A 27,926-nucleotide genomic window follows, 5' to 3' on the forward strand; every position below is an offset into this window, starting at 1 on the left:
TAACCAGTAGACGGAAAGCAGACATAGTTAAGTATGAGCTATGCACATTCTCATATATGGAACGTCGGGAGACATCCATAAAGCTACCACAGCAAAATCAAAACCCAAACCAAAAACGTGAAGTGTGTGGCCAAAAGAAACTCCCAGGTGGGGCTCCTTCCACTACCAAAGAGGATCTGCCTGCCCTAGCCATTTGGGAAAGCACAGAGCTGAATTCTTTCTGATGGCCCACGTTAATAATCCAAGATTCTCTCTATATTTTTAGAAGCACATTTCTAGTCTTCAAGTTTAATTTGGGCTGCTAATATTTGCATCCTAAAACAGAGGCACAGGTTTGAGGTTTCAATATTTTTTTGGGTACTTAGGCTTTCTTCAAGATAATACTGATGTCATTAATTGCTGTATGGACATAACTGAGATATTTGTAAAAAGGGTCATTAAATACTACTTCATGAGTGTACTTAATGTCCGTAAACCCTATATTCAAAGTATAAATGAGAAATATATATATATATATGTATGCATATAGCCTAGTTCTAGGATTTCTAAGTTGTCGACCATCAAAAGGAAACCACCATCTTTATGCCTGACAGAAGAACCTTGGAAAAAAAAAATGGCTTCGACATACGAATTTAAGACTTTACTTTATTCAGCAAAATCATTTATTTACACAGTGGGGAATGCTGGTTTGAATTTGTCAATTCATAAAATAAAAACAAACTGAACAGAGACAATACTGAACTGTGTGTATTGGTACCAGAGCTGACCGTCTTTCCTTACCTGTATCAGGAACAGCAAGAGCACCAGTGAGGGGAACACAGCCTAACAATACACCACTTGGTCCAGTAACACCCTGGGAGCTCCCAATGCAAACACCAACTTTTTCTCTTTTTCTAAGTCTAAAAAAAAAGAAAAAGTTGGCAAAACCAGCATTTACGATGTGGCAGAGTAAGACTCTGAAGTAGGGTTAGGGGTAGGATGGGGGAGAGCAGTAAAAAACCTTATCAGACCAGCCAGTTTACAAAGTGACCTGGTTCCTCGGAACTCAGACCACTTGGCTAAGAGAATTCAGGGTGAAAGATAGACCCCTTTGAAGAAGGCAGCAAGGATCTGATAAGGGTTTGACTTGTCCACGTTAAGGAGGGTTGGAGGAGTTGCAGAGCATAGCCCCTATTAGAACAAGCTAACTTTCCAGATTTTCCAAATTAAAAAAATAAAACAAAAACAAGAACGAAACCACTTCAACATGAAGCTACCATCCAAAGTTTTTCTTTCCATTTTGCTTTGTAAAAAGTTCTGAGTCTGTGGCTCAATCCTGGGTTTTTAATGAGAAGGACAGTTTCGGCCTGGATTTCCCCTTGCCCAGGATCATTTTTTGTTCTTCCTTTTGTTGGCGCTGTCGCTCTTGCTCTAGTTTCATCCTTTCCTCATGAATCTTTCTTTGTTCTTCGACAATTCTCAACTGTTCTTCAGCCTGAAAGATAAAAGCAGATTATCAGAACTTTCTATGAACTTCATATCTTCTCTGAGTCATTTTGGAAACCCTTTGACTGTAACACAACATGTCAGAAAGAAAACAAAAACAACTTGGCCTGCGGACACACAAAAGTGACTCTAGGAAAAGAAAGTTGCAATTAATTGGTCCTGTTTCCTTTTTCTTTAGAAGCTCGGTTTGTGGCTACCCATACCTGGCTGTGCTCAGAGCTTGCTCCTCGCTCTGTGCTCACAAATCACACTTGGCAGTGCTTCAAAGGAACTTAGTAATGTAAATGCCTTATTGGAGGAGGTACTGTCCTGTCCGGGCCTTGTTCTTATAAATAAAGCACCTTGTTGGAAGTAGTGTCACGTGCAGCCTCAGGTTTGTTGTTTTTTTTTTAATAAAAAATAAACGGTCCAGTTCTCTACCGAATCCTTTTCTGTTTTGGAAGGTCGCTCTTGCCGGCATAGGGTTTGGGGAGGCCCCAGGCCAAAGGCCTTCTCCCCTCCCTAGCTTGGGGGGTGCTGGGAGGCTTGGCAGGTCCCCAGCCGTCCCTCTTATTTTCCCCTGGACCGCAGGCCTTCCCTGGGTGCCGGCCCAGGCCGCCAGAAAGGTGGGTACCGGGAAGATTCTAAAGGGGTCCCCAGGCTTTCCCCACCCCTCACCCTCCACTAGGGGATAAGGAGCATGGGGAGGAGGGCAAGCAGATGTCTGGCTTCCTTTTCTGAATCCTTTTCTGTTCTGGAGGCTAGCTCTTGCTGACATGAGGTTTGGGGAGACCCCAGGCCAAAGGCCTTCTCCCTAGCTTGGGGGTGCTGGGAAATTCTGGGGTGCACTGGTTTGCACTGGGACAGTTACTGACCATTTTCTCACTGGTCTTCATTTTCAAAACCGTGCGGGGGCTAGTGCCCCCATGCCTACAGTTTATATTAATGATAGTATTTCCTATAATTAATGTATGGTTTGCATATGCTGAATGTCCATCTTGTACTCTGCCCTTGCTCACTGCCCGACAAGCACATTTCTAGTCCTTCACTTCTTCACCCCCAACCATCTTTAGCTTTACCTTTTTACCTTGAGTATCTTATATGTATTTCCTTAACAGCTATAAATCTTACAAAATATTCTCTTATACAGTGATGATTTCCCCCCACTGTGTTGTCTGTTCTTCTCTTTGTGATTTGTTCAATAAGGAATTCTAGTAGAAGAGTCCTTCAGTTTAAAGCTTATGTTAGAACCAAGTCACAGGGATTGTTGGACTTGTTCTAGCAGCCCCCACCCCCCATATGCACCAATAACGCCATGTAGCATTATTCCTCTTTTACACAGGCACAGTAAAATGGGAAAATATTATATAAACAAGTTCTTATCTAACAGAGATGGGAACACACAAATCTTGTAATGCAATGGGACCTTTCATAATGACCTGGCTCAGGCCTCAGAAGAATGGGTATTCTCCATTCACCCCTGAACCAGGGATGCCATCTAGGAAACAAGCATGGTTGTCTATAACATCACCTGGAAGCAATCCTCTACCAGGGAAGACCCTACCACTACTCTGCCATCAACCTACTCAAAAGAGACTTCCCTTAACACCCAAAACACTTATCAACAACAACGACCTGCATTCAGGACAGGACTTTCTTCATTGCCCTCTAATTGTGAGGTGAAACTAGAGGATGCTCTGTACCATCCTGAATTCGATGTAGGATTTGCACAGATTCCAGGATCTTTAACTACCAAGGCCTGACACCAACAACAGCGACTGTGTGAAAAATAAAAGTATATTGGCACTACAGATAATGACTTGTGTTGGACAACCTAGTATGCCTGGAGCCTAGAGTTGGTCTTATGCCAGAAAACTTCAGGGGTAAGCTCTCCCTGTATTTATACCAAGGCTTTTCCTTTCCATGTCCCCATGTTTCGCTGTGCCTATGCAGACAACTACCACTCTAATATCATTTTTGCTATGCTCCTTTGACTCTTATCCTTAAAAATAAAAGAGAGAAGAAAATAAAAACTTTGCCTTTGTTCTTCCTGAAACAAATGTATTATGATTAATTGTGTCAACGACTAATTTAATAGTATTAAACTTCAGATCAGGAAGTCTCATAAATTTTGTGGCTTTAGTTGCTTTGTGCACTGCTAAGAAATGTTATAATGTACCATAATCTGGGGACTTGAGGGGCAAAGTAATCGTGCATGTGTTTTGTTTTATTTTTCTTAATGTTTTTTGGTTGAAAGTTCAAAATTAATGTGTCAGCAAGGGGATTTCTTCTCTGAGAATTCTGTTTATAGGTGACCATCTTCCCACTGTAACTTCATCTTGTCCTCTTTCTTTGTATATTTTGTCTTCATAAAATAAAATAAAACGTGCCAAAGACAATATTAACAGTTGCCCTAGATTCAAACCCACCCCCCACATTCCATACTGTTCCCCAAGTCCACCAAGAGGGAATGTAGAAGTCAAGAATAAATCCAGGGACCAGAGAGATGGCACGGAGGTCGGGCGTTTGCCTTGCATGCAGAGGTACGGTGGCTAGAATCCCTTCATCCCATATGGTCCCCAGAGCAGGGCAGGAGCGATTTCTGAGTGACCCAAAAACAAAAAGGAAAAATAATAAACCCAAACATCATTGGGCACGGCCCCGAAGACAAGGAAAAAAGAAAAAAAAAAAAAGAAAAACAGTACCAAATTATAAGGAAGCACGTCAGCATATTTGAAAACACAGAGATGCTCACAACACTTTATCTATTTACTTTTACTTCTGGAATATCATATTAACCTACTGTCAACAAGGCAAACTTACTCAGGTGTATTATCTACCAATCATTGTAACTCAATTAACTACTGAAGAGGTGTGCAGAAATCCTAAGAACAACCTCCTGGGGCCACACTAGATAAATCCACAATCAAGAAACCCTAAAGCCCTCTCTGAGGAGAACAAGCAGCTTTGTGGGCTGGCTGAGCAGGAAATCACCCGGCCAAGTTTATTCCCAAAGCCCCTGATGTGAGCGCACTGCGGAGAGCCGATTCCCTCTTTACAATGAACACCGGGAGCTGCTTCGGACCAACTGACTCCACATTCAGCAGTATTGCCACGTGTCTGTCTCTGTCTGTCTGCCTGTCCAGGTGATCTACACAGGAAGGAGGGCCATTCCCTTCCTACTCACAGTGTGCAGTGGGCAACCAATGCACCCAATGCATCTCAGCAAGTGGTGAGCGAGCTGTTCCGTTTCTCCAGGCTGATTTTCCTCCCTGTGTGCCTTCCTAGTCCCAAGTCCAGATCTGAGCCGGCATCATCACTTCCATTGGTCTGCTGGGACCATCTCCCGAATCGGAGTGACAACACTGAATGTGGGGATAATGGGGAATCTGGCAACCGTGAAAGGCTGCTGAGGGCGCATTCAGATCCCAGAGTGCAGTGGCTCTGAAGCATGACTGGCACCTCCCCCCAGCCTGCTGGGGTCACGCGTGGGTAGTGCAAGTTCTGGCGATAGCGTGGCAAATAGTCAGCCTCGGTCCAATCCCCTGCATCCCATAGGGTCGGTCCCCACAGAGTCCACCAGGAGTGATTCCTGAGCAGTCAGTTGTAACCCCTGAGCACCTCGGGGTGTGGCCTCCGAATAAGTTCCCTTTCCTCCCTCCCATACTCAATACAGAACATGAAGTTTCATAGTATCAACAATTTCCACCTGACCAGACCATAACATTCACCATGACCCAATTAAGCTTTCTGGTCATAATCTTGGCATGCCACAGAAAAGGTCAGTCCAGTGCAGGCGATGGTCAGCAAGGAGGACCGCCTGGCTTCTGAACAGCCTGGCCAGGCCCCGGGAACACAGGGGAGGCTCAGAACACACAGCTCCCAGAAACCAGCTCCTCAGCGTGACCTGGAAAGCAACCCCCTCGGCCCTCTTGGCCTCCTGGACCCCTATTCTCGGGCTCTAGGCTGAGTCCTGGCCTCCATCACCAGCTTCCTCGGGCTCCTTCCGGCCTTCAGCTGCTGCGACTTTCCCACGCGACTTTCCCAGGGTCACCATCACACCAGCTCTAAACTGGTTTCTCTGGTTTGTCTCCATCCTTTGGAGACTCACTGGTCCTGAGAGGCCTTCCCAGTTCTGAATCTGCTGACAGCTCCCCAAGAGCAAGCCGCCTGACCCCTAATCCTCACCACTCCGGAATCCCTCCCCCCAGCCCCTCAAACCTCTATGGCTCATGCACTTCTCTCCTTCCACTGAAACACGCTGGAAAATCCATGTCGAGCCCCATCTCCTTCCTTAGACTTTCACTGATAATCACAGCAAAATTATCTGCTGCTATCCTCAGTAAATTCACATGCCAATTATCTATTCAGTTTTAATTAGCCATCGTACACTCGGGGTACCAACCTGGCTTGTACATCTGAATAAAAGTCAAGCCAGACTCTTTACATCTAACTTGGCCCCCAGGATTAATGGATTGGAATGCCAAGGAGTAAGGGAGAAATCATATTGTAAACATCAATCACTTCAAATCATAAAAGAAGTTATCAAATGGCATACATGCTACATGATACACAAGTTTCTTCCCTATCACATGAACACACAACCTTGAAAGAGTAACACTGAATGTTACCTTATGGAAAGGGAAGAGTACTTTGGCATTACCTAGCAAAATCACACTTTCATTATTAATACCTAGTAACAGTGTAGTAAAGGGGATCTTTCCTCAAATTTTCTGGAATCCATCTTATACTTGTACCCAAGCAAATTCAACAAGGGAATTCATTTCAACAGACCCTCAAAGAACAACCTAAGAACATGAGAGTACTAAGAAGCTGGGCAAGGGAGGTGCCTCTGTATTGCACAGTAGCTACAGCATGTCACAGAATAGGAATCCCTGCAGCGAAATGAAAAACCTCCCAGGTTCAGGGTCCAGAACCCGCTCTGTGGCCGGGTCCCTGAGCCCAAACTGCCTGGGATCTGGGGAAGAGATTAAAGGGCACGTGGGGGCTTTGGGAGTGCATCTGCCTCTAAGCTCAGATCCTACTCCGGCCCCAATGCTCCTTCCCCACCGGCCCACTGCTGAGGAGCTCCCGATTGCCCCACAGACCTGGGCTTCGGGCAAGGCTCAAAAAGCATTTCTTTCCCCAAGTCACCATGGAGAAAAGTCAAGTACCAAAGAGTCTGTGTAGCATGCTACTTAGATCTTTAAAAAGAAGAATAAAAAACATGTCACATCTACCTGAAAGTGCAAATTAAACTGTAGAAGCAAAGACAGAACTGAAAGTAATTTGGGATGGAATAAAGGTGGATCAAGTATGAAAGATCTACCTACTTCAAAGCTTGGTGTTTCTTACTTTTGAACTATACTAATCATTATCCTTATCAAATAGTTCAACACATTTTTTTAAGTTAAAATAGCTTCATGCAGGGCCTGTGAGGTGGCGCTAGTAAGGTGTCTGCCTTGCAAGACTAGCCAAGGAAGGATCGCGGTTAGATCCCCCAGCGTCCCATATGGTCCCCCCAAGCCAAGGGCAATTTCTGAGCGCTTAGCCACGAGTAACCCCTGAGCATCAAACGGGTGTGGCCCCAAAAACAAAACAAAACAAAACAAATAGCTTCATGCTATTCAGGGGAAAGGGAGTAAAGGAGAATAGGGGCTGGGCCACACCACCACAATCTTGATGTCCAGGAACTACTCGGGGCTCTGTGCTCAGGGACCATGTGGTCCCAGGGATTTAAACCAGGTTCAGCTAGTCAGACACAGGCAAGTGCCTGAAACCCTAGAGCAGTGATGGCTAACCTTTTTGAGCCAGAGTGGCTAAACTGCCACACAATGCCCGGTCCTCCCGATGGCCAGTCCGGCCCTGTTGCCAGGTGAGCTGCAGAGCAGACACCGGCTCACTCGCCTCCCGCTGTGCGCCGCATATCTTAATTGCGGACCTTCTCTCGTGCCAGCTGCAAGGCCTTCCAGTGCCACCGCTGGCACGTGTGCCATAGGTTCGCCATCGAGGCCCTTGGGCCTAGACTGTCACACTAGTTCCAGGGCAGCAAAATTCCCTTTCAAACTGGTCCACGTAAAGAAAACCTTCTGTTTATTTAGGTCTGTAACAAGAGGAGATCAAACTGTCTGTGGAAATGTCCCATAAGCCCTGACTTCTCAGGCATCAGCAGCTCAGTGTTGCTTCCCACAGTGGGCGCAAAGGGGTGCAGACGTCAAGACACATAACAAGAGAAGACACTGTTCCCAGGAAAGGCTCTAGAAGAGCAGCAGACAAGCAACAGCAGGTGGCCAGGTCTGAGGCTCCCAACAGGCAGTGCTCAGACGCGCTTCCTGCTGTTCCTACCTGCCGAGAACACCTACCACCTACCCTCGCCACCACCACCTCACCTCCCGTTCCAAACTCAAGCCAAAGCCAGCACCGTGCCCAGAGGAGATGGTAAGAGCCTCTCCTACCAGGACAGCACCTGGTCCTCTCAGACAGCACCTAGGTTCTAGCCCGGCCCCCTGCCGCCCCAAGGAAGGAGCAGGGAAGAAACACGAGAGTGAAACCCTCGATCTTACCCAAGAACCCGTATCCTTTCGTCTCAACCCCCTCACCCACGGTCTGACTCTTTTAAGAGTATCTGACATTTTCTTCTGTTCATACCATCTCCAATTTTACAAAGTTCTAGCAAACCTTACTTCTTTAAAAGCAAATTTTGAAACTGACTCAACTTGAAATGGATGAAATTAAAAATCCTCCAGACCAAAAATAGGAGGATTTGGGGGAAACGAAGAAACTACACCAATGTGCCAGAGCTCCCGAGAGACAGAGCCTCTCTAGGGAGGAGAAGCTCGGTCGGGAGAAGCTCGACCCTTCGGGACTTGCTCAATCACTATCTAATCGAAAACTTCGCACCAAAGCACATGCCCGTAGGGACCTCAGCACTGCTCACAAGTGTAGATCCCTGCCTTCTCGCGCTGTAAGTCATGGTCACCTGCAATCTTGGATTCGTCTGTACCCCCCCAAGATTATTAAAAAGAAACTTGATATGATTAGTTCTAACTTAATTTTAATGGTCAAACAGTATTTGTATACAAGTTTTATGAAATCATGTACTTTAAAAAGAAAAAAAAGCAATGTACAGCCCCATGGCAATGAGTCCAACTTTGGTGGCTTCCTTAGCATCTATACCATGAGTGGGATTATCACTTGCTACTATCATACGAATTCATTCTTCCCTGCTTCTTAATGGATTTCAGCCATTAACTGCTACAGTTAGCTTAAATAGATGGGGCCGAAGTGGTGGCACAGCAGTAGGGCGTTTGCCTTGCAGGCACTAATCGAGGATGAACCTAGGTTCAATCCCCTGAAGTCCCATAGGGTCCTCCAAGCCAGAAGGGATTTCTGAACGTATAGCTCAGGAGTAACCCCTGAGCCCCACTGGGTGTGGCCCCAAAACCAATATATATATAATTTTGAAACTTACATACATCTCCTAAGATTTCATATTGGACACTAGTGTTCAGTATTCTAGGAATAAATAGTAGCAGATTTTCATATAGCTAATTTAATTAAAAAATAAAAATAAAAACAAACCAGCACTGCCTTCAGGAGCTTTGGAGAGCCCAGTAGCATGCTGAGACAGAACCCCCCCCACCCCCTCCCACCGGACTTTATCACTCACTCTCCATAATGTCACTCCAAAACTCTATGACGCTGTGGTTCCTTTAATGTTCTGGCTCCTAGATATTATCGTCTTCGAGCTCAAGTCTTTGACCAATCACTATCTCCAGAGGAAGTTTTCCTCACATGCCTGCTGGGCTCAGGCAGCCTGTGCTAACTTAGATTTCTCCATTTCCTGCAACACTTTTTCTTTCCTGTCTCTTTCCCTCTTCCAGAGCCTCTAAAGACTTGGATCACTCACCACCCTTATCTTTTCTCCCTTACTGGTTCTTCCACCTGCCACCGCCTGGTCAAGCCTATCCTTGGCCTCCAGTGGCTTTCTTGTCTCCCCTTTACACAATCATATGCTCATTCTACTAGAAACACACTATTCCCAACTCAGCAGACAAAGTTTGGTACCAGGTCACCAATGCCTGACATGGAAACCTACTTCAGAGGCACAATCAGTGTCACTGGGGCCCAATCAGTCAGCCGGAAGGGTCAGATTCCCCACTGGGCTTCCAGGAGGGAACCTAACTACTTCCTGCCTCCCCTTTTCAGCGCTTGAGCACTGCCCGACTGTCTTGGCACGCACGCACGCGCGCGTACACACACACACACACACACACACACACACACACACACACACCCGCCTCAATCCAGGCTCTCCAGTCCCTGCTACACACACACACACACACACACACACACACACACACACACACACACACACACACACACACACACACACACACACACACACACACACACACACACACACACACCCGCCTTCAATCCAGGCTCTCCAGTCCCTGCTACTGCCCCATCCAGTAAGTAGACTCTGCCCTGTTCTCCCTATCCCCTTCACCCAGGCTGGCATTTTTTCCTGCTGGCCAGTCTCAGAAACATTACAGATCTCCCAAAGTATACCAAGGCCATTTGACAAGGAGCTCTCTCCTTCCCACCCTCTACAGATCTTTGGAGAATTTCAGCAAATTTGCAACACTTAGAATCTTACCTAAACAAGAAATAGCACAGTCCTGAGTCAAGCTTTCTATCACCTTCCAAGGGCCTGTTCCCCCTCCAACCCCGCCCCATACCCCAGCACTTCATGATTATAGTTTCTGGGTCTTTTTCCTCTCCTCTCTTCCCCTCCCTTCCCTCTCCCTCAATCCCTCCCACTCCAACACCTTTCTTTGGGAGCGGGGTTGGGGGGGGGGGGGCAAACTCTACAGCATTCAAAGGCTGTCCTTGGTCGTGCCTAGGGGACCATTCTCAGGCCAAACTCAGGGATCTCATGTGCAATTGAGCTCTGGCCCTGTGTGCTCTCTCTGGTCTTATGCAGCAGCACCCATAAAGCCCACGGTCCAGGACTCACTCCTCACTCTGTGTGCAGTGCCCAGTCACTCCAGGCAGTTATGGGGAACCATATACAGTGCTGGGAATGGCTGGTACCTAAGCCCTCAGACTGCCTGCTGAAGGCAGTCCAGGCAATTCCTGTCACAGGTCTCAAAACTGACTCCTCAGTTGGACCCACTGACCGATTCTGCAGCCGCCTTCCTATGTTATTAAATGACCACTCAAAAGAGCTTTAGAGGCCCCAAGCGTGAGATCACGTCACTGGCTCACACAAACTCTTGCAGGAGCCTCTCGGGAGCCTGAGGGAGGCTGGGTCCTGCCCTTGATGACGTCACGCCTGTCACCAAGGCCACCCACCACCCTTTAGTTCCTTGGCTCTGCCTTCACTTCCCCACTCCCTGTGCCGCTCTCCTAAGGAGGCATATCCAGGTGCAAGCTCCTCGCTCAGCTAGGGACATACATGCACGTGACCATGCATGTGTGTGTGGAAAAATTACTCAGTACAGGAGAGGAAAAAAAACCTCTAGACCTAGAACCTAGAGTTATATTTAAAAAGTTCAAGTAATGTCCCCTGATAAAATTCATGTGTCTTTCTTCTTAGGAGCATGCCGAGCAGCCTCCTCAGTAAAAATTCTGCCCAAGGTTGCATTTCTTTTTAATCAGAGGACAGTCTGAGGGTGCTTTTCCTAACAAGGTACCCTTCTAGGAAAACATTTCCTTCTTAGCCTCTTCTTTCCCCAAAGAACACAATTATGAAACTATTTCAGAACTGTAGAAGGGATTTTGCTAGGCACATCAGAAAATGCAGAAGACGCCAAACAAGTGTTCGTGTTATTTTTATCCAAAGGAAGTTCACCACGTTCTCCATCGTATCAAAAACAGCCCTTCAAATACTTGCGGCTGGTGGGTGACTAACACCAATCCGAGAACTCCTAGGGGCTGCCCAAACCACCAGTCAACGAAGACAAGCCATACGTGGATGGACTCTTGTCTCATTCTGCAAATCAAGCAATTGTTGCTCAACATGATTCTGCTTCCTCCGGGCAGACAAAAATCAAGGGTCTTGAGTCAACAGTTTGTAATTCAAAGCAGCAAAACAGTTTTGGTTTAGAGCAGAAAAGCCTCCCGTGATTTTTTGGTAAGTAGGAGCCCTTATGGGGAAACAACGGATCCCAGACCACAGTCCTTACTGGGTCCCGTCCTTACAAGCACCAACAGTGGAACTTTGCCTGCAAGGCACCACTAAGAAAAGAAGAAATCACTTTAATGTGGATGTGAAAGTGCTACGCTTTGCATGTCAAAACTGGAAGGAAAGAAAGAAAACATGCAGGTCTGTCAGAACAGCTCTCACAACACCCTGAGACACTGCATCACACTCAAATGCAGAAATACTTCCTCCAACCAGCAGGATCATAATACCTTTTTCCCTCTGTTCCTTTTGTTGCTGTTGTTTTGTTTCTGTTTTGGGGTCACACCTGGCCATGCTCAGGGATTACTCCTGGCTCTACACTCAGAAATCACTCCCAACAGGCTCGGGGGACCATATGGGATGCTGGAGCCACCGTCCTTCTGCATGTAAGGACGCCCTACCTCCATGCTATCTCTCCAGACCCCCTTTTTGACTACCATATGGCAGTCAGGACTAACTTCACTAACTCCAAGCCCAGCTCCAGTCTCCTGAGCACTGCCAGGTAAGGTCCAAGTCTTCACACTGAACTGAGTGGCCCAGTCGGCCAAGCCCAGGAGGGGATCTGCCTCTCCTGGCAAAAACAACGCCTTCCAAACCAGGCTGTATTTTACCTCAAAGCTCTTTATACCAAAGCTCTTTCATGAATTCTTTGCATCTTAGTTTTTATTACCTGCACTGGCAACGTCTTACTTGGAAATCACTTAAAAATATGTAAAATATACCACATCCTTATTACAAGTAGTGATAACCACCATATAAAGACCCCCCCCCCCTCCATTCACATCATTTCCCCCCACACTGATCTGAGAAAGCAGGCTCTATTTTGGTCAAACCAGACAGCATTAACCAAAGTCTTACTGATGCATGGTCCTTTGTTGCTTAGGATTTCCTCAGTTTACCTTCAGCTCCTACTTGCGGCACAATGTCTTATCTCTCTACCTATAAATGCGTGTATATGTATGTATGTACGCATGTATATATTATGGCTTTGTGCCACAGCCGGTGGTGTTCAAGGATTAATAGACCATATGGAATGCCAGGGACAGAACCGGAGGCAGCTACATGCAAGGGCAGTCAGTCCCTTCTACCATGCACTATTGCTCCAGCCCGGTACACAGTCTCTGTAAACACAAGCCCTCAGCAATGTTGCCCCGTGTAGAATGCGCCAGCTTCACTCACCTCTAGGACACAGAAACGGTTCTTTGCCTTCCTATTCTCAAAGGGACCCATTAAATACTGGATAGCTCCCAGCCCTCAAAGACACAAGCCATGTCTTTTTCCTTTCTGAATACCACATGATATTTTAAACCACTCAAAAGGCTTGGAAACTCCTCCTAGGCAAGGTAAGAATGTGCATTTCCTACTCTACATGTATGCTATAGACGCAGGGGTCCTCAAACTTTTTCAACAGGGGGCCAGTTCACTGTCCCTCAGACCACTGGAGGGTCTGACTATAGTAAAAACAAAACTTATGAACGAATTCTTTTTTTTTTTTTTTTTTTTTTGGGCCACACCCGGTAACGCTCAGGGGTTACTCCTGGCTATGCGCTCAGAAGTCGCTCCTGGCTTGGGGGACCATATGGGACGCCGGGGGATCGAACCGCGGTCCGTCTCCTAGGCTAGCGCAGGTAAGGCAGGCACCTTACCTCCAGCGCCACCGCCCGGCCCCATGAACGAATTCTTATGCACACTGCATAGATCTAATTTTGCAATGAAGAAACAAAACAGATACAAATATAATATGTGGCCCGCGGGCCATCGTTTGAGGACCACTGGTATAGACCATACATGGTTGCAGGGATTGAACCCTGGAAAGCTAAAGGCAAGGAAAGCTTCATACCCATATGGGTCCAGGCCTCTATACTCTTACGAGCCTTCCTAGGGACCGGAGCCATAGCACAGCTGTAAGGCGTTTGCTTACCCATGGCCAACACAGGGACGGACCCCAGCATCCATATGGTCCCCCCAAGCCTGCCAGGAGTGACTTCTGAGCGCAGAGCCAGGAGTAATCTCTAAGCACAGCCGGGTGTAACCCAAAAACCCAACCCTGCCCCCCAAAAAGGTCTTCCTATATGCCACGGACAGAGAATGTTTCCTTTTGACAGGAAGAATAATTTTCTCTATTAAGTCTATATTTTGTTATATTCATATAGTCCTTGGCAAACGCTTCTCTTCTTCCTACTTAAGATTAGCTTCAAATATTTTCTTAACGGAAAAACTTTAAGCTACCAGCATTTATTCCATTCTCCATATCATCATCACGGACAAAGTAAAAAAACAGAAGTACTAAAATAGAAGTGTAAGGGAAAAGACCTACATGATACTCCTAATACTGGCTTTTCTCCTTAAGCTGCTTTTTACACTTTACTTTTTACACTTATTCTAAGTATTCAATTACCTGAATTCCATCTTAAGACTCCAAACGAGTAGGTAAAGTATTAAGCTAACATACCACCCAAATACGTACTACCTTTTTATTTTGGAATATTTTTAACTGGTAACAAGGAAAATCACAGAAAGTGAAAAAATTCTCTATTTTAATTAGTTTAAATACCCCCAAATTATTTTATATTTTTATTATAGGGCCAGCACTCTTATTTATTTGTTATTAGGTCCAATTATTTCTGGGCTCTGCTCTCAGAAATTACTGCTGCAGGTTGGGACCCCATATATGGATCAAACTCAGGTGGTTGCGTGCAAAGCAAGCTCCCTACCCACTGTGCTATCACTCAGGTCCCAAGATTTTAATGTTATTTGCCTTATTTTTTATTTTTTGGCGTTTTTCTGGGTCACACCCAGCAGCGCTCAGGGGTTACTCCTGGCTCTACGCTCAGAGATCACTCCTGGCAGGCTCAGGGGACCATATGGGATGCCGGGATTCGGACCACCGACCTTCTGCATGCAAGGCAAACACCTTACTTCCATGCTATCTCTCTACCACCCACCACCACCACCACCACCACCACCACCCCCTTTTTTTAAGAAAAGGACTTAGAAATGTGAATGGAGTGAAGATAGAAAAAAAGCATTGGGACTGGACAGTATAATTTCATCCAGAAAAATAATTTTCAGCCACTGTGACTATTGGAAATAATTTCCAATTAGAATTGCTGGATTGCTTCCAAATATCTCCATCCCTCTCTGAAGATGGACAGTTATAATCAAGGTAACTAAGTATTCCTATTCTTGCTGATGACTCAACTCCCTTAAAATAATCCAAAGGATGCAAAAGAAAAAGGGAGATATAAGTATAGAGCACAGAAACCACTCCACCTATCCTCGCATGCAAGCGCGCGCGCGCGCACACACACACACACACACACACACACACACACAGTCACACACGAGAGAGAGAAAAAAAGGAAATCTGAGGAGCGGTGTGCACGTACCAGTTTGGCTTGTGCTTCTGCAATTTTTCGGTTATTCTCTTCCAGTATTCGCTCCAGCTCCTCACGCTTTGCCCGTTCTTCCTCCTAAAGGGGAGGACATGTCCAAATGTTAGAAAAAGACAATGTTTATGGTTACTGGTCAATACTTACTAAGCTTCCTCTGCACTTTTTTGGTCTGACTGACAAGGCAGCCGTACAGCTACCTCCTTTCTCTGTCTGCCAAATGATAAGACTGTTGCAGCCACTAAAATTGGTCCCTAGCGCTCCATTTAACTCATCCCGCCCAGTCCAAACAGCAATCGACTAATCAACCCTCCCTAAGGATCGTGGCCTGGCCATTATTACTAATACTTTTAATAGCACACAAATCAACAAGGACAACTACGAAACTGGCAATAGTATTTACCAAATTAAAAAAAATAATATATAAAAGATAAATAAAGTGAATATTTGTCTCACCAATCATGTATACCTACGGATTCTTTACCTATACTCCTTTAATCAGCATTAAAAGTTGAATATTTACTGTCTTGTCCAGTGTCCTGCAGAGAGTGCTCCTCGGCTGCCATACGCGCCAGCTTCCTCTTTAAAATGATTTGTACTGTTAGCTTGGCAATACCTGCATCAGCAGCTCAACCATTTATAAAGAAACAACATACAAGGGAGGCTGAGCTGAGGAATGCAGAGGTTTATGGTAAGAAGGAACAAAAAATGTAATTCATCATTCCTAAGGCAAACAATTGATAAGAAAAAAATACATTTACTGTTAGTGAAAAATACAAATGGTCATCCATACTTCATGGACCTACGGGCTTCTTCCATGGGGAAAATGGACTGAACATTCCATGTTGACAGTTCCTAAAGGCAGCTTAGCTTAGCTTGGCATCTACAGTCTGAACTGAAATTCAGGAATCCGGGGGGGGGGTGATGGTCAGGAAATAAAATGCTGTAATTTATCTCTTTTTTTCTCTCGGAGAATTTAATGAGATTTTTTTTTTTTTAATAATGCAAACTACATGAAGACTGCTTGATGGTTTGGCAGTGTTCAAATCACAGCATACATTATTCAAACGGTCTTAAGGTTTGGAAAGACTGTCAAAGGGTCGTGTCCGTGTTAAAAAAAATTGTTAATATGAAACAAAAAGCAAACGAAGAGAAAAAAAATCTTCCTATGATTAATAACTCGCTACAAGACAGCACCATTACTCCGAAAGTAGATTCGTGATTAAAGCGTTGCTATAGATGCAATTTCATACATTCAATTTATAGTCTGTGATAAGACACTAAATACAGACATGTGTATCTAAAGACAGCACAAGAGAAAACAACATTTGAAACGTTAAGCTTTCTGGAAAGCAAGGAGGTTTAATAAGAGGTCAATGTCATGTCTACAAGATCACCAGAGTGAAAAAGGACACCAAGTTGGATATTTTGAGCCAAATACTGGCATCTAAGAAAAGAAAACAAGAGGATTCGCTCTGCCACGTGCCAATAAAATTCGTATGCATTATGCCAACTAGACTGAGGGACACTCAGTGCTATGAAATAGTTTGTCCTGAGTGTTTGTTTCAAGTGCCTTTCGACCAGTTTGGGGGTTCCTGGAGTAATCAGTGCAAATAAGCCATAAAGCTTCAGTAGCAAATTACTGTCTCACAGAAAGACATTTTCAACTTCTGCTCCAGCTGCTGATAAAAACAAATCATGTATTTAGCTCGACTCCAGACAAGGACAACCTGTTCCTTCAAAACCCTCTAGAGAAAAAAAGGAGTTTGTTAGTAGGTACTAAATAAAAAAGTGGATGAATCTGGACATTTTTTTTTCCTAAAAAGATTCTTCGAAACACATTAGGCAAATGGAGGGCCTCGTGATCAGAGAAGGCTAGAAGAAGTCCATTGTGCTAAAAGAGCAGGATTGGGTGGGGGGCGGGTGGGGGGAGTGACAAAAGGAGGCAAAAAGGACGAGCTCAAGAAAACCTAGTTCTCAGCGGCAGGCCCTGTCACTCAACAGTAGGCCCTGCTCTTCTGAAACCATCTGACCGAGGCGAGGCGAGGCGGACGCAGCGCCTGGCTCGCATAGTCTGGGCACGCGAGTCAGAGTGCCAGACAAGACAGAAGAGGAGGAGACGAAGCACCGGCGCGCTTCACCCCTGCCCTGCACGGCTCCCTGGCTCCCTCCGCCCTCCCCCAGAGAATGTAAATCCTGCAGCCATGGCAAAAGTTTCAAACACTTCTCAAATAGGTCGGCCAGTTCCAGCAAATCAAAAGGTATCCTTCAATGAGGTTTAGGACAATCGGCTTTTGGGTACCAGTCAAGCACTTCTCAATAGGCTAAACAACGCCCTTTCGCGGCAATGTTAAGTTTAGGCGAGAAAGGAATGAGTCTGGATTCCATCTCTTTCGTTCAGAACTGAGCAGGAGGCACACCCAACACTGAAAGTTTTGCCATGGACTGTCACTACTTTCCAAACGACCGAGCGTTACCTCTCTGGCCTTTTGTGCCGCCAGCTCAGCTTGTCTCTGTCGCTCGAGTTCTTCGAGCAACTGCTTTTCCATGATGCGCTTGGCTTCCTCCACCCTCCGCAGGACTTCTCGCTCAATCTCATCCTTCCGCTTCTCCAACTCTTCTTCAACCCTCTTGGCCACCAACTCTTCGACTCTTCGCGCAGTTTCTTCTTCGATGAGTTTTTCTTCTATTTCCTGCTGCCGACTAGGGAACAAAAGAGGAAAAGGGAATCAGTGTGAGAGAAGACAACAGTAAACCGCATCACACTAGCCCGGAGATGCACTTCTAGGATTCACCATGTGTTTTCACATAACGTTCAAGGAAGTGATAGGCACACCAGGTTAAGCGACACCAAAGTTTAATACGTAACTTATGTCTCCCCTATCACCTTCTAAATAGTAGTAGGTTACTAGTATGAGCAAAATGCTTTCCAGTTTTCAGTTAAGTACTGTAGTGAACCGCAAACAGGTATATTACTTTAGTTATCATTGTGATGATGAAAGGACCAGCTGTTAACATATACAGACCCGCTAATTTGCCAACAATCTGCTCTCAAGGCTGAGCTAACAGTCAGTGAAGGAAGGAGGAACTATTTTGAAGCAAAGCAACAGATAATTCTAAAGCAGGTAATGCATTCACTCTTCTTCTCGGAAACACAAATGGATCCCAACTTCTCCAGTGACAGTTTAAGTTTTCAGGTTAGAGTAAAGAATTATTTAGGTCCGGTTCAGACATCATTCCCTTTTCGGTCAACTCTCCTTCATGAACCAGTTTTAGTTAAACATTTCGGGAGACTTTACAGAGTGGATAAAACAGGGCTTTACTATCTGTTCTATTAAAAGGACCACTAAAGCTCGGCCCGGTTTAATTTTAAAGCCCCGCGTAGATACCATCAGACAACTGATGTACTGAGATGAAGGTTTGCCCTGAAAAATATGTAGCTGCTATCAACAAGGCACCATACCAGCGACCTGGGCCTTTCACTCTTGAGCCACAATGATGAATGATATGTGTCAGGGCTGCACGGATGATCAGTGTTTGACAGACAAGTCATAAATGTATCTGGTAACAAAAGTAGTTTGAGGCAGTGAGAAGACATGAAAATAGATTTCTTTTTCACACAGTGATGCGAAAACTTAAAATTACCTGCATGTGCACCTTTCATTTCTAATGGACAGCTTTATTTGAAACAATAAAACCACACTGAGTGGGTGAGACCAAAACTTCTGAAGTTTTGGTCTAAAGAGGCCAATTTATTAATTCCTCAATGGTTTCATCACAAACAAAATGAAATAAAACCTACTACTATCTTTTCTTTTGGGGGGGGGGAGGGGAACCACACCAGGTGCCACACAGAGGTTACTCCTGGCTCTGTGCTCAGATCGTCCTTGGCAGGCTTGAGGGATCATATAGGATGCCAGAAATCGAACCTGGGCCTGTCCTGGGTCGGCTGCATGCCAGGCAAACGCCCTACCACTGTGCTATATAGCTCCAGCCCTAAACTGCTACTACCATTTTGATAGTATTCAAAAGGTAAAAGATAACTAGCATTTTAAATATTTTGGTGACGACCTGATTTAACACACACATGTATTAGACAATTTAAGCAAGTCTTCAGCTAAGTGGCCTTTAAGTATATCCATACACTTCAACACAATCCTGTGGGGGGTTTTTTGGGGAGAGGGTAAGAGTCAAGTGATTTCTTTTTAACTCCTGCTCCAGTGCTCCCATACTCACACCAACTTCTCATAAACATTTGAATCTGGCTTTCGTCTCTGCCCTTGTAATTTGTCTCTGTCATGAGGACAAGGACAGCCTAACTGCTTAAACATCATTGCCACCCCGAACAATCACAGCAGTGAGTAAGGGAGTCATTTAAAAATCCATCTCTTGGTAGTTTAATACCAATGAGAATTTTTGTGTGTGTCTACTTAACATACCTATATACCTGGCATCATGCAGAAAACTTCTCTGGCAAAAAGGGGGTACAAATAGGAAGAGTTTAAGAAACCCCAGAGAGACACTCAAGACTTAAAACACTGAATCAATCTGTAAAGATAATCAGTGAATGCAAAATACTCCCTCCGTTTCAAATGTAAAACTGTGGTCCTCAATTTCATCCAAAGATAAAATAAGAGATGAAACAAACCGCTGACCCTGGCTGAATAATTGGGATTATAAAATTTTCTTTACCTCTGCTTCCATTAGAAAGCTTTTCTAATCCCAAATTTTTAAAAACACATACTTTGACAGCTGGCCCTTGGGAATTGAGTAAAGGTACCTTTGACTAACTCTTACAAAGTCTAAAATGAAACAGAAAAACATGTCCATAATGCTACAATTCAAATACTAAAGAGTTCGTGTAAAAGAGATTCGATTCAGTGTCCAGAGAACAAAAATAAATGGTTAAGAACTGAATTCGCTCATGGGCAGAAAAAGGAGCCCACTCAAGTAGCTAAAGTGTGCTAAAGGGGAGGGTGGGAGCAGGGGAAAGCTGTGGGCAGACCCAAAGGAAGCCAAGCTCTAGGCTCAGCCAGGGGCACATTCCCAGAGAAGAGCTTCAAGATACCCAGCTTAGGACTGGCAAAGGCCAGAGCAGAGCAGGCTCCCCAAGTCTCTGCTCCTTTCACCACCACCTGCCAGTCAGGAGGGTCAAAAGGACAGGAGAGGCATCCAGCAGAGGGGGGAGGGGTAGGAAGGGAAAGAAGATGATGGAGGACTTGGAGGATGGACCAGAGGAAGAGAAGAGGCCAGGGAGGTTTCTCCCGAGGAGGAGGATGAGGGAGTCCTGCTGGCAAAGACACAGAAGAGGAGGCAGGAAGGTCAGCACAGTGCTGCCAGGCCTAGTTCAGCTTCGTGGCTGCTGTTACGCTGGCGTCTGAACTGCTTCTTCTGAAGCAGAGGGGAAATCGCCACCAATTTTGACATGCAGTGCTCAAATCATAAAGGCAGAAAACCACTGGAATCCCTCCACATACGGGATCCAGACAAAGAAATGTCTACATGTAAAACTGAGCAGAGAGCAGAGCTTGTCTTCATCGAAGACAAGTAACTAACGGGTGGGAAATGATGAAGTAAGTACCCAGGAGACACTGAACCCTCTGAGAGGAAATAAAGCCTTGCGCTCGGTCATCAGTACCTTGCTAGGCATCATCCAGGGGCACTGCCAACCCACCCCCTAAAAACTGGGCATGTTGTGGGAGAGACAGCAGAGCAGGCCACGAAAGGGAGATAGATCCAGGCTCCATCCCTGGTAGTCCACAGCCTCCACAGAACCACCAGGTGTGCTCCTGGGGAACAGTCAGGAGTAGGCCCTGAGCACTGCTGGGACAACAGAATAGGGTCAAGGGTGCATTTGAGGCACAAGGCCTCCAGGGCTGGGCATCACCAAGTACAATCTAGAGACCAGATGGGGTTACTTAGTATCTCCCACCTTCCCTTCCCCCTTTCCATCCACAAATTCCCTTACCATAAACTTGTGACAAAAGCTGAAAGCAAAGGGCAGGGTTTTTCAGTGACAGCAAAAACAATGACTTTTAAATGTAAATAGCAGAAAGTCAGATCCCCATTTTCCAGACCCCCTTAAGTGGTTTAAAATCACCAGAATAAAGCTGGATCTGGAAAATAGCTCCAAGGAGGGCCAGGCTTGAACCAAGCACCATAAAGGCCCTAGCATCACCAGGTGTGGAGCCTCAAACCAAGAGTGAGCCTTAAATTAATAAGCCCTAAAATGACCGTTAGTGAAATAAAACATAGTAGGGCGGCATCAGCTGGACTGCCCAGAGTCAGGCCTGAAGAATGCACCAAAAATGCTCACCAGAGGACTCTTGAGGGATCCCTGATTCTGTGTAGGGACAAGTCCCCAGAAAGGGCCACCAGCTTTCAGCTAATCTTTGACCACAGGTTTCTCCCTGGATGGAAAGGAGGGGAAGCTAGGGTCCCATTCATTCCAAGGGGGTGGCGGTGACTAACCTGGCAAGATTCTCCTCACTGCAGGGCCCTCCAATGGGTCTTCTGGACCAGACCTACCCAAGTGGCAAGAGCCTGGCCCCAACTGACAAACCCAAACAACAAATGCAGTTTCCCAGGCTGAGGAGAGAGCTCAGTGAGTCTCAGGGAAAGAGCTACCGTGCCCTGCGGGCTGAGGCTGCAGGCTTTCCCCACCAATGTCTGCAAGGCCTAACTCAACGGGGCCCAAGCCCATGCCAAGCTCTTCTCTGCTCCCCCAAGGAGCTCTTCAGGTATTCATCCATCGATCACTTGTACAGATCCCAGCGGCATTTAGAAAGTTCTCCATCTGTCACAGTCAAACAGCAAGTCCGCCCAAAGGGGGCTAGACTTGCCATCAACACTTTCCTGATTGCCTGGAAGTCGCTCTGCAGTCGCCTTTTCTTTCCAGTTTACACAGCATGCCAACAGCACGGTGGCTTGAAGGACGCCAAGGCCGGTGATAATGAAGGAGAGGGAAGCGAGGCACCCAGGGGTGCAGAAGGAAACCTAAAACTTCAACTAAGCGACTGATCTATTCAAACAGGAGGAAAAAAAAAATGGGGCACTAGGTTTATGACCCCTAAACATAATAAGTTTGCCAAGTACAATCTGGTTGCACTTCTGAGAATAATCTAATTGAAAATCAGGGCAGCCCATTTCCGGCATGCATCGTCTCGAATAGATAAATGCGCAGTTTCAGAGCTTCACAATAAATAAGCCCTGAGGTATCTCAAGTTCACAGGTAAAATCTAGCTCTGAGGTGGGTGATTGATTAAAGGCCCCAGACTTGAAGTGGCCAAGCAATCCATCTGGCTTCCAGCCTTACCACCCACTTTCAAGCTGGTGGAACCCAAAAGTTGGTGCTGCTACCACTGATGTTGCCAGCACAAGACTTGGGCATACCTGACGTCCCTGCCTCACTTCCTGGTACTTATCCCGGAGTAACCTGTGAGGACAGGCAAGACAGACAAGACCGAAGTCCTCCAAGGCCTTCCCTGTTCTGACTGCTCTTCCCTCCTCTGAAGTAATGATCAAGGCTTCCTCTGAACTGCAGTTTAAATTGGTGAGTCTCTGCCAGTGGTTAGAACATACACTGTCATGCAAAGTCCCTTTGGGTTTTCCCTCTCTCTTACCCAGGGCTCCCCCAGTTCAGAATTTTTTGATCAGCATCTGACACACAGTAGTCAATTAAACATTCGGCAGCTGGACTGCAACAGCCACAACATCACAAGAGCCGATAAAGTTCCACGTTGATTTGTCTCGTTTCTTCCGTCTTTACCACTCCAGCAACTGCTCCTGCATGACTGAATTACCTTCTACCCTATCCAGCAGGCAAGGATCCCTCTTTCCGGCTCTCTCCCGCTTCTCCCTCCCACCACTACCCCCTCCAAAGCCCCAAGTCTTTCACTTGCTGAAAAGTGCCCCAGTTTAGCCTAGGGGCCACACCCAGCAGTACTCAGGTGTTACTCCTGGTGAGCTCAGGAAACCAGATAGGATGCTGGAGATGAACCTGGACCTGCAGCACGCAAGACCAAGGCCTCCCCTGCTGTACTATGGCTCTGGCCTGTGCCTGTTTTGAGGATAAAATGCAAGCATCATGAGATCTTCCTCCTGATCCCAGGTTCTCTGGTTCTGTCCAATAGTTACCTGACTTGAGTCTATAAAGAGCTCCACGTTCCAGTGTATTCCTCTCATTACTCCACCCGGAGACCATTCCCCACAAGCCTCCTTCCTTCCCTTTCATTCTAGGGAGGAGTCTACATGCAATCCCTACTACACCTGATCTATGCGCCTCATATTTCTATTTGCCACTCCTGCAGGAGAACTACAGTGTTCATCCCTTCAGCACACGTTTTCATTATAATCTTGCCATTCTAAATTCACTAAACTATTATTATATATCAGATCTCTTTAAGCTTCATCAAGATCACGGGGGAGTGAAGACATCAATCATCCTTATGTAGCAGCACACAGCAGTGCCTGACTCTCACCAAATGTCCATTTTACAGCGGAATAACTTAGCCAAAGCACATTCGCAGACAACTACTGGCCATCCCGAGACCTGGAATCTTAAGCGCAGGTAGTTGCATCATTCAGGCCCAGGGCTCTGGCCTGTCTTCCTTCCTGTCCCAGGCTAGCCTGCTTCTCCTTCTGGAACTACGTCACTTCCCGTGATGAACAGAGGACTTCCCTGTTCACCCGTCCTCACTGAATGAGTCTCTCATCTGCAGGCAAAGCAAGCTTTCACTTTTCCTGCAAGTTTTCGCTTTCTCATTGAGACATCAGCCTGATGATGACTGATTCACACGAGAAACAGCTTAGGAATGCCATCGGTATGATTTAAAAAAACATCGACGTGCTGACACTGGAGAGCCACAACTCGCACCAAATGCCTGAGTCCTACATAATTGCACGGCACATGGCGGCGAAAATGCCTAGACCATTTCCAACACACACCAGGCTAGGAACCAGGAGCAGGGACCGAGCGAGCGTGCCCAACTCTGCCTCCACACCAGCACTTTCCAGACAGCAGCAGGGCCAGGGTGGCACTGGTGAGAAATGAATGACGACCATGCCCTCCCTACACCATCACAAACCAGGGCTTTTTAAGCCAACTAGGGGTTCGCTCTTGAGCTTCCGGGCACCTCCTCTTTGACCCAAAGGCACTTGACCTGGGGGAGGAGGAGGCCCTTCGGCAGGAAGTGCATCTTTCCCTCTAGAACCATGCCCTTTGGGGACCTACAGGGGGGTGGCCAGTGACACTCCCTCCCAGTCCCTTGGGTGGGGGGGGGCAAAGAGCCTGTGAACATCCATCCATCCATCCATCCATCCATCCATCCATCCATCCATCCATCCATCCATCCAAGCGAGCGAGCAAGAAGCAAGCTCTGAGCAAACAGACTTCATGAATGGACACATGGAGGGTGGGGGGAGGAAAGGGGCGATCTCAGCGCACCCTAGAACAGAGACTCAGAGGTGCAGGGAGCTGGTGGGAGTGTGCCTGGCCTGTGTGTGCGCGTTCCAAAGTGGGTCAAGGCCACGCACAGGTGCATGCACAGGGACGCACACACGCACACAGGCCCCAGGTGCGCACGCCTGCAAGCAACACAGGGCCATGCAGGTGGCAGTGGAGAGAGCTTGGCCATGTGTGAGAGGCACATGTCTGTCGGGGCGCCCTTTTCCAAAGGGTGGGTTGCTGCATTGGATGCACATCCCCCCAGGGTGCAGGGGTGGGGTGGGGGAAATGCTCCTCTATACCCCCACAGCGCAATGTCTAATGGTGGGCCTGCCAGTCAGTCTTTCTCAACAGTCAAGTCTGTGTGTCTCTAGACTCTCCAGTCAGTCAGTCAGTCAGTCATTCTATCTCTTTCTCCAGTGAGTCTCTTTCTCTGAGTCTTTCCAGTCAGTCTCTCTCTGTCTCTTTTCCTCCCCAGCCAGTCTTCTCCGTCTCTTTCTGTCCAGTCCAGTTTCTGTGTCTCTCTCTCCAATCAGCTCTTTCTCTCCAGTCCAGTCTCTGTCTCCAGTCAGTCTGTGTCTCTCTCTCCAATCAGCCTCTTTCTCTCCAGTGCAGTCTCTCTGTGTCTCTGTCCAGTCCAGTCTGTCTCCGCAGTCCCTCCAGTCAGTCTCTCTCTCCAGTCAGTCTCTTTCTTTCCAGTCTCTCTGTCCAATTAGTCTCTTTCTGTCCAGTCTAGTCTCTCTGTCTCTCCTGTCCCTCCAATCAGTCTGTCTCTAGTTAGTCTCTGTGTCTCTCTCTCCAATCAGTCTCTTTTTCTCTAGTCCAGTGTCTGTGTTTCTCTCCAGTCCAGTCTCTGTCTCTGCAGTCCCTCCAATCAGTCTCTTTCTCTCCAGTCTGTGTCTCTCTCCAGTCCAGTGTCTCTGTGTCTGCAGTCCCTCCAATCAGTCTCTCTCACCAATCAGTCTCTTTCTCTCTCCAGTCTCTCTGTGTCTCTCTCCAGTCTCTGTCTCCAGTCAGTCTGTGTCTGTCTTTCCAATCAGTCTCTTTCTGTGCAATCTAGTCTGTCTGTGTCTGTCTCCAGTCCAGTCTCTGTGTCTCTGTCCAGTCCAGTCTCTGTGTCTGCGGTCCCTCCAATCAGTCTCTCTCTCCAACCTGTCTCTTTCTATCCAGTCTAGTCTCTCTGTGTCTGTCTCCAGTCCAGTTTCTGTGTGTCTCTCTCTAATCAGTCTGTCTGTCTCTGTCTCTCCAGGCTCTCTCCAGTCCAGTCAGTCTCTCTGTCTCTCTCTCTGTACTCAGTCTTTCTGTCCAGTCTAGTCTCTCTGTGTCTGTCTCCAATGACTCTCTTTCTTTCCAGTCTCTCTGTCTCTGTGCAATTAAGTCTCTTTCTGTCCAGTCTAGTCTCTGTCTCTCTGTCCAGTCTCTGTGTCTCTGCAGTCCCTCCAGTCTAGTCTCTGTGTCTCAGTCTGTCTCTAGTTAGTCTCTGTGTCTGTCTCTCCAATCAGTCTCTTTTTCTCTAGTCCAGTGTCTGTGTTTCTTTCTCTCCAGTCCAGTCTCTGTCTCTGCAGTCCCTCCAATCAGTCTCTCTCACCAATCAGTCTTTCTGTCCAGTCTAGTCTCTGTGTGTCTCTCTCCAGTGCAGTCTCTGTCTCTCTCCAGTGCAGTCTCTGTGTCTCTGCAGTCCCTCCAGTCTAGTCTCTGTGTGTCTCTCTCCAATCAGTCTTTCTGTCCAGTCTAGTCTCTGTGTCTCTCTGCAGTCCAGTCTCTGTGTCTCTCTGTCCAGTGCAGTCTCTGTGTCTCTCTCTCCAATCAGTCTGTGTCTCTCTCTCCAGTCCAAGTCTCTCTGTGTGTCTCTGTCCAGTGCAGTCTCTGTGTCTCTCTCTCCAGTCCAAGTCTCTCTGTGTGTCTCTGTCCAGTGCAGTCTCTGTGTCTCTCTCTCCAGTCCAAGTCTCTCTGTGTGTCTCTGTCCAATCAGTCTCTCTGCAGTCCAGTCCCTCTGTGTCTCTGTCCAGTCCAAGTCTCTCTGTGTCTCTCTCTCCAGTCCAAGTCTCTCTGTGTGTCTCTGTCCAATCAGTCTCTCTGCAGTCCAGTCCCTCTGTGTCTCTCTCCAGTCCAAGTCTCTCTGTGTCTCTCTCTCCAGTCCAAGTCTCTCTGTGTGTCTCTGTCCAATCAGTCTCTCTGCAGTCCAGTCCCTCTGTGTCTCTGTCCAGTCCAAGTCTCTCTGTGTCTCTCTCTCCAGTCCAAGTCTCTCTGTGTGTCTCTGTCCAATCAGTCTCTCTGCAGTCCAGTCCCTCTGTGTCTCTGTCCAGTCCAAGTCTCTCTGTGTCTCTCTCTCCAGTCCAAGTCTCTCTGTGTGTCTCTGTCCAATCAGTCTCTCTGCAGTCCAGTCCCTCTGTGTCTCTGTCCAGTCCAAGTCTCTCTGTGTCTCTCTCTCCAGTCCAAGTCTCTCTGTGTGTCTCTGTCCAATCAGTCTCTCTGCAGTCCAGTCCCTCTGTGTCTCTGTCCAGTCCAAGTCTCTCTGTGTCTCTCTCTCCAGTCCAAGTCTCTCTGTGTCTCTCTGTCCAATCAGTCTCTCTGCAGTCCAGTCCCTCTGTGTCTCTGTCCAGTCCAAGTCTCTCTGTGTCTCTCTCTCCAGTCCAAGTCTCTCTGTGTGTCTCTGTCCAATCAGTCTCTCTGCAGTCCAGTCCCTCTGTGTCTCTGTCCAGTCCAAGTCTCTCTGTGTCTCTCTCTCCAGTCCAAGTCTCTCTGTGTGTCTCTGTCCAATCAGTCTCTCTGCAGTCCAGTCCCTCTGTGTCTCTGTCCAGTCCAAGTCTCTCTGTGTCTCTCTGTCCAATCAGTCTCTCTGCAGTCCAGTCCCTCTGTGTCTCTGTCCAGCGCAGTCTCTGTGTCTGTGCAGTGTGTCCCTCCCTCCGTCCCTCCCTCCGTCCCCCGGCTCACATCTTGCGCTGGCGCTCGAACTCGGCCTTCTTCTCGTCGTCCTCGCGCTTCTGCTTGTCGTCCAGGCCGCCGCGCTTGCTGACCGTGCGGCCGAAGATGTCGACGCGGTCGGGCGGCGAGGCGGCGCGCTCGCGGTCGCGGTCCCGGTCTCGGTCCCGGTCCCGGTCGCGGTCCCGGTCGCGGTCCCGCTCCCGCTCCCGCTCCCGGTCCCTGTCCCGGTCGCGCTCGCGCCGGGCGTGCGCGTTGGCGGCGGCGGCGGTGGCGGAGCGCGAGCGCGAGCGCGAGTCCCGGCGGCGGGCGCGCTTGGCGTCGCGCGACTTGGAGCGCTTGCGGGCGCGCTCCTTGTCGCGCGAGCGCGAGCGCGAGCGGCTGCGCTTCTTCGGGTGCTTGCTGCCCTTGGCGTGCTTGGCGCGCGACGGCGACGAGCTGCGGCTGCGGGAGCGCCCCATGGCCGGCCGGACGGTCGCGCGGACGGACGGACGGACGGACGGACCCAAGC

The 27,926-nt window shown here is 47.4% G+C and overlaps 1 protein-coding gene across 1 annotated transcript; it reads right to left on the reverse strand.

Annotated features, from left to right (window-relative positions):
* Window positions 1-625: 625 nt before the first annotated feature.
* Window positions 626-27,876, reverse strand: ARGLU1 (arginine and glutamate rich 1). The gene is made up of 4 exons (XM_049778529.1): window positions 27,428-27,876; window positions 17,526-17,751; window positions 15,046-15,129; window positions 626-1,474 (listed from the first exon to the last, which is right to left on the reverse strand). Exons 1-4 carry the CDS (start codon window positions 27,874-27,876, stop codon window positions 1,310-1,312), a joined length of 924 nt encoding a protein of 307 aa, XP_049634486.1. The 3' UTR covers window positions 626-1,309.
* Window positions 27,877-27,926: the final 50 nt, after the last annotated feature.

This window comes from Suncus etruscus, chromosome 8 (assembly GCF_024139225.1).
Source record: "Suncus etruscus isolate mSunEtr1 chromosome 8, mSunEtr1.pri.cur, whole genome shotgun sequence".
Classification (NCBI taxonomy): domain Eukaryota; kingdom Metazoa; phylum Chordata; class Mammalia; order Eulipotyphla; family Soricidae; genus Suncus; species Suncus etruscus.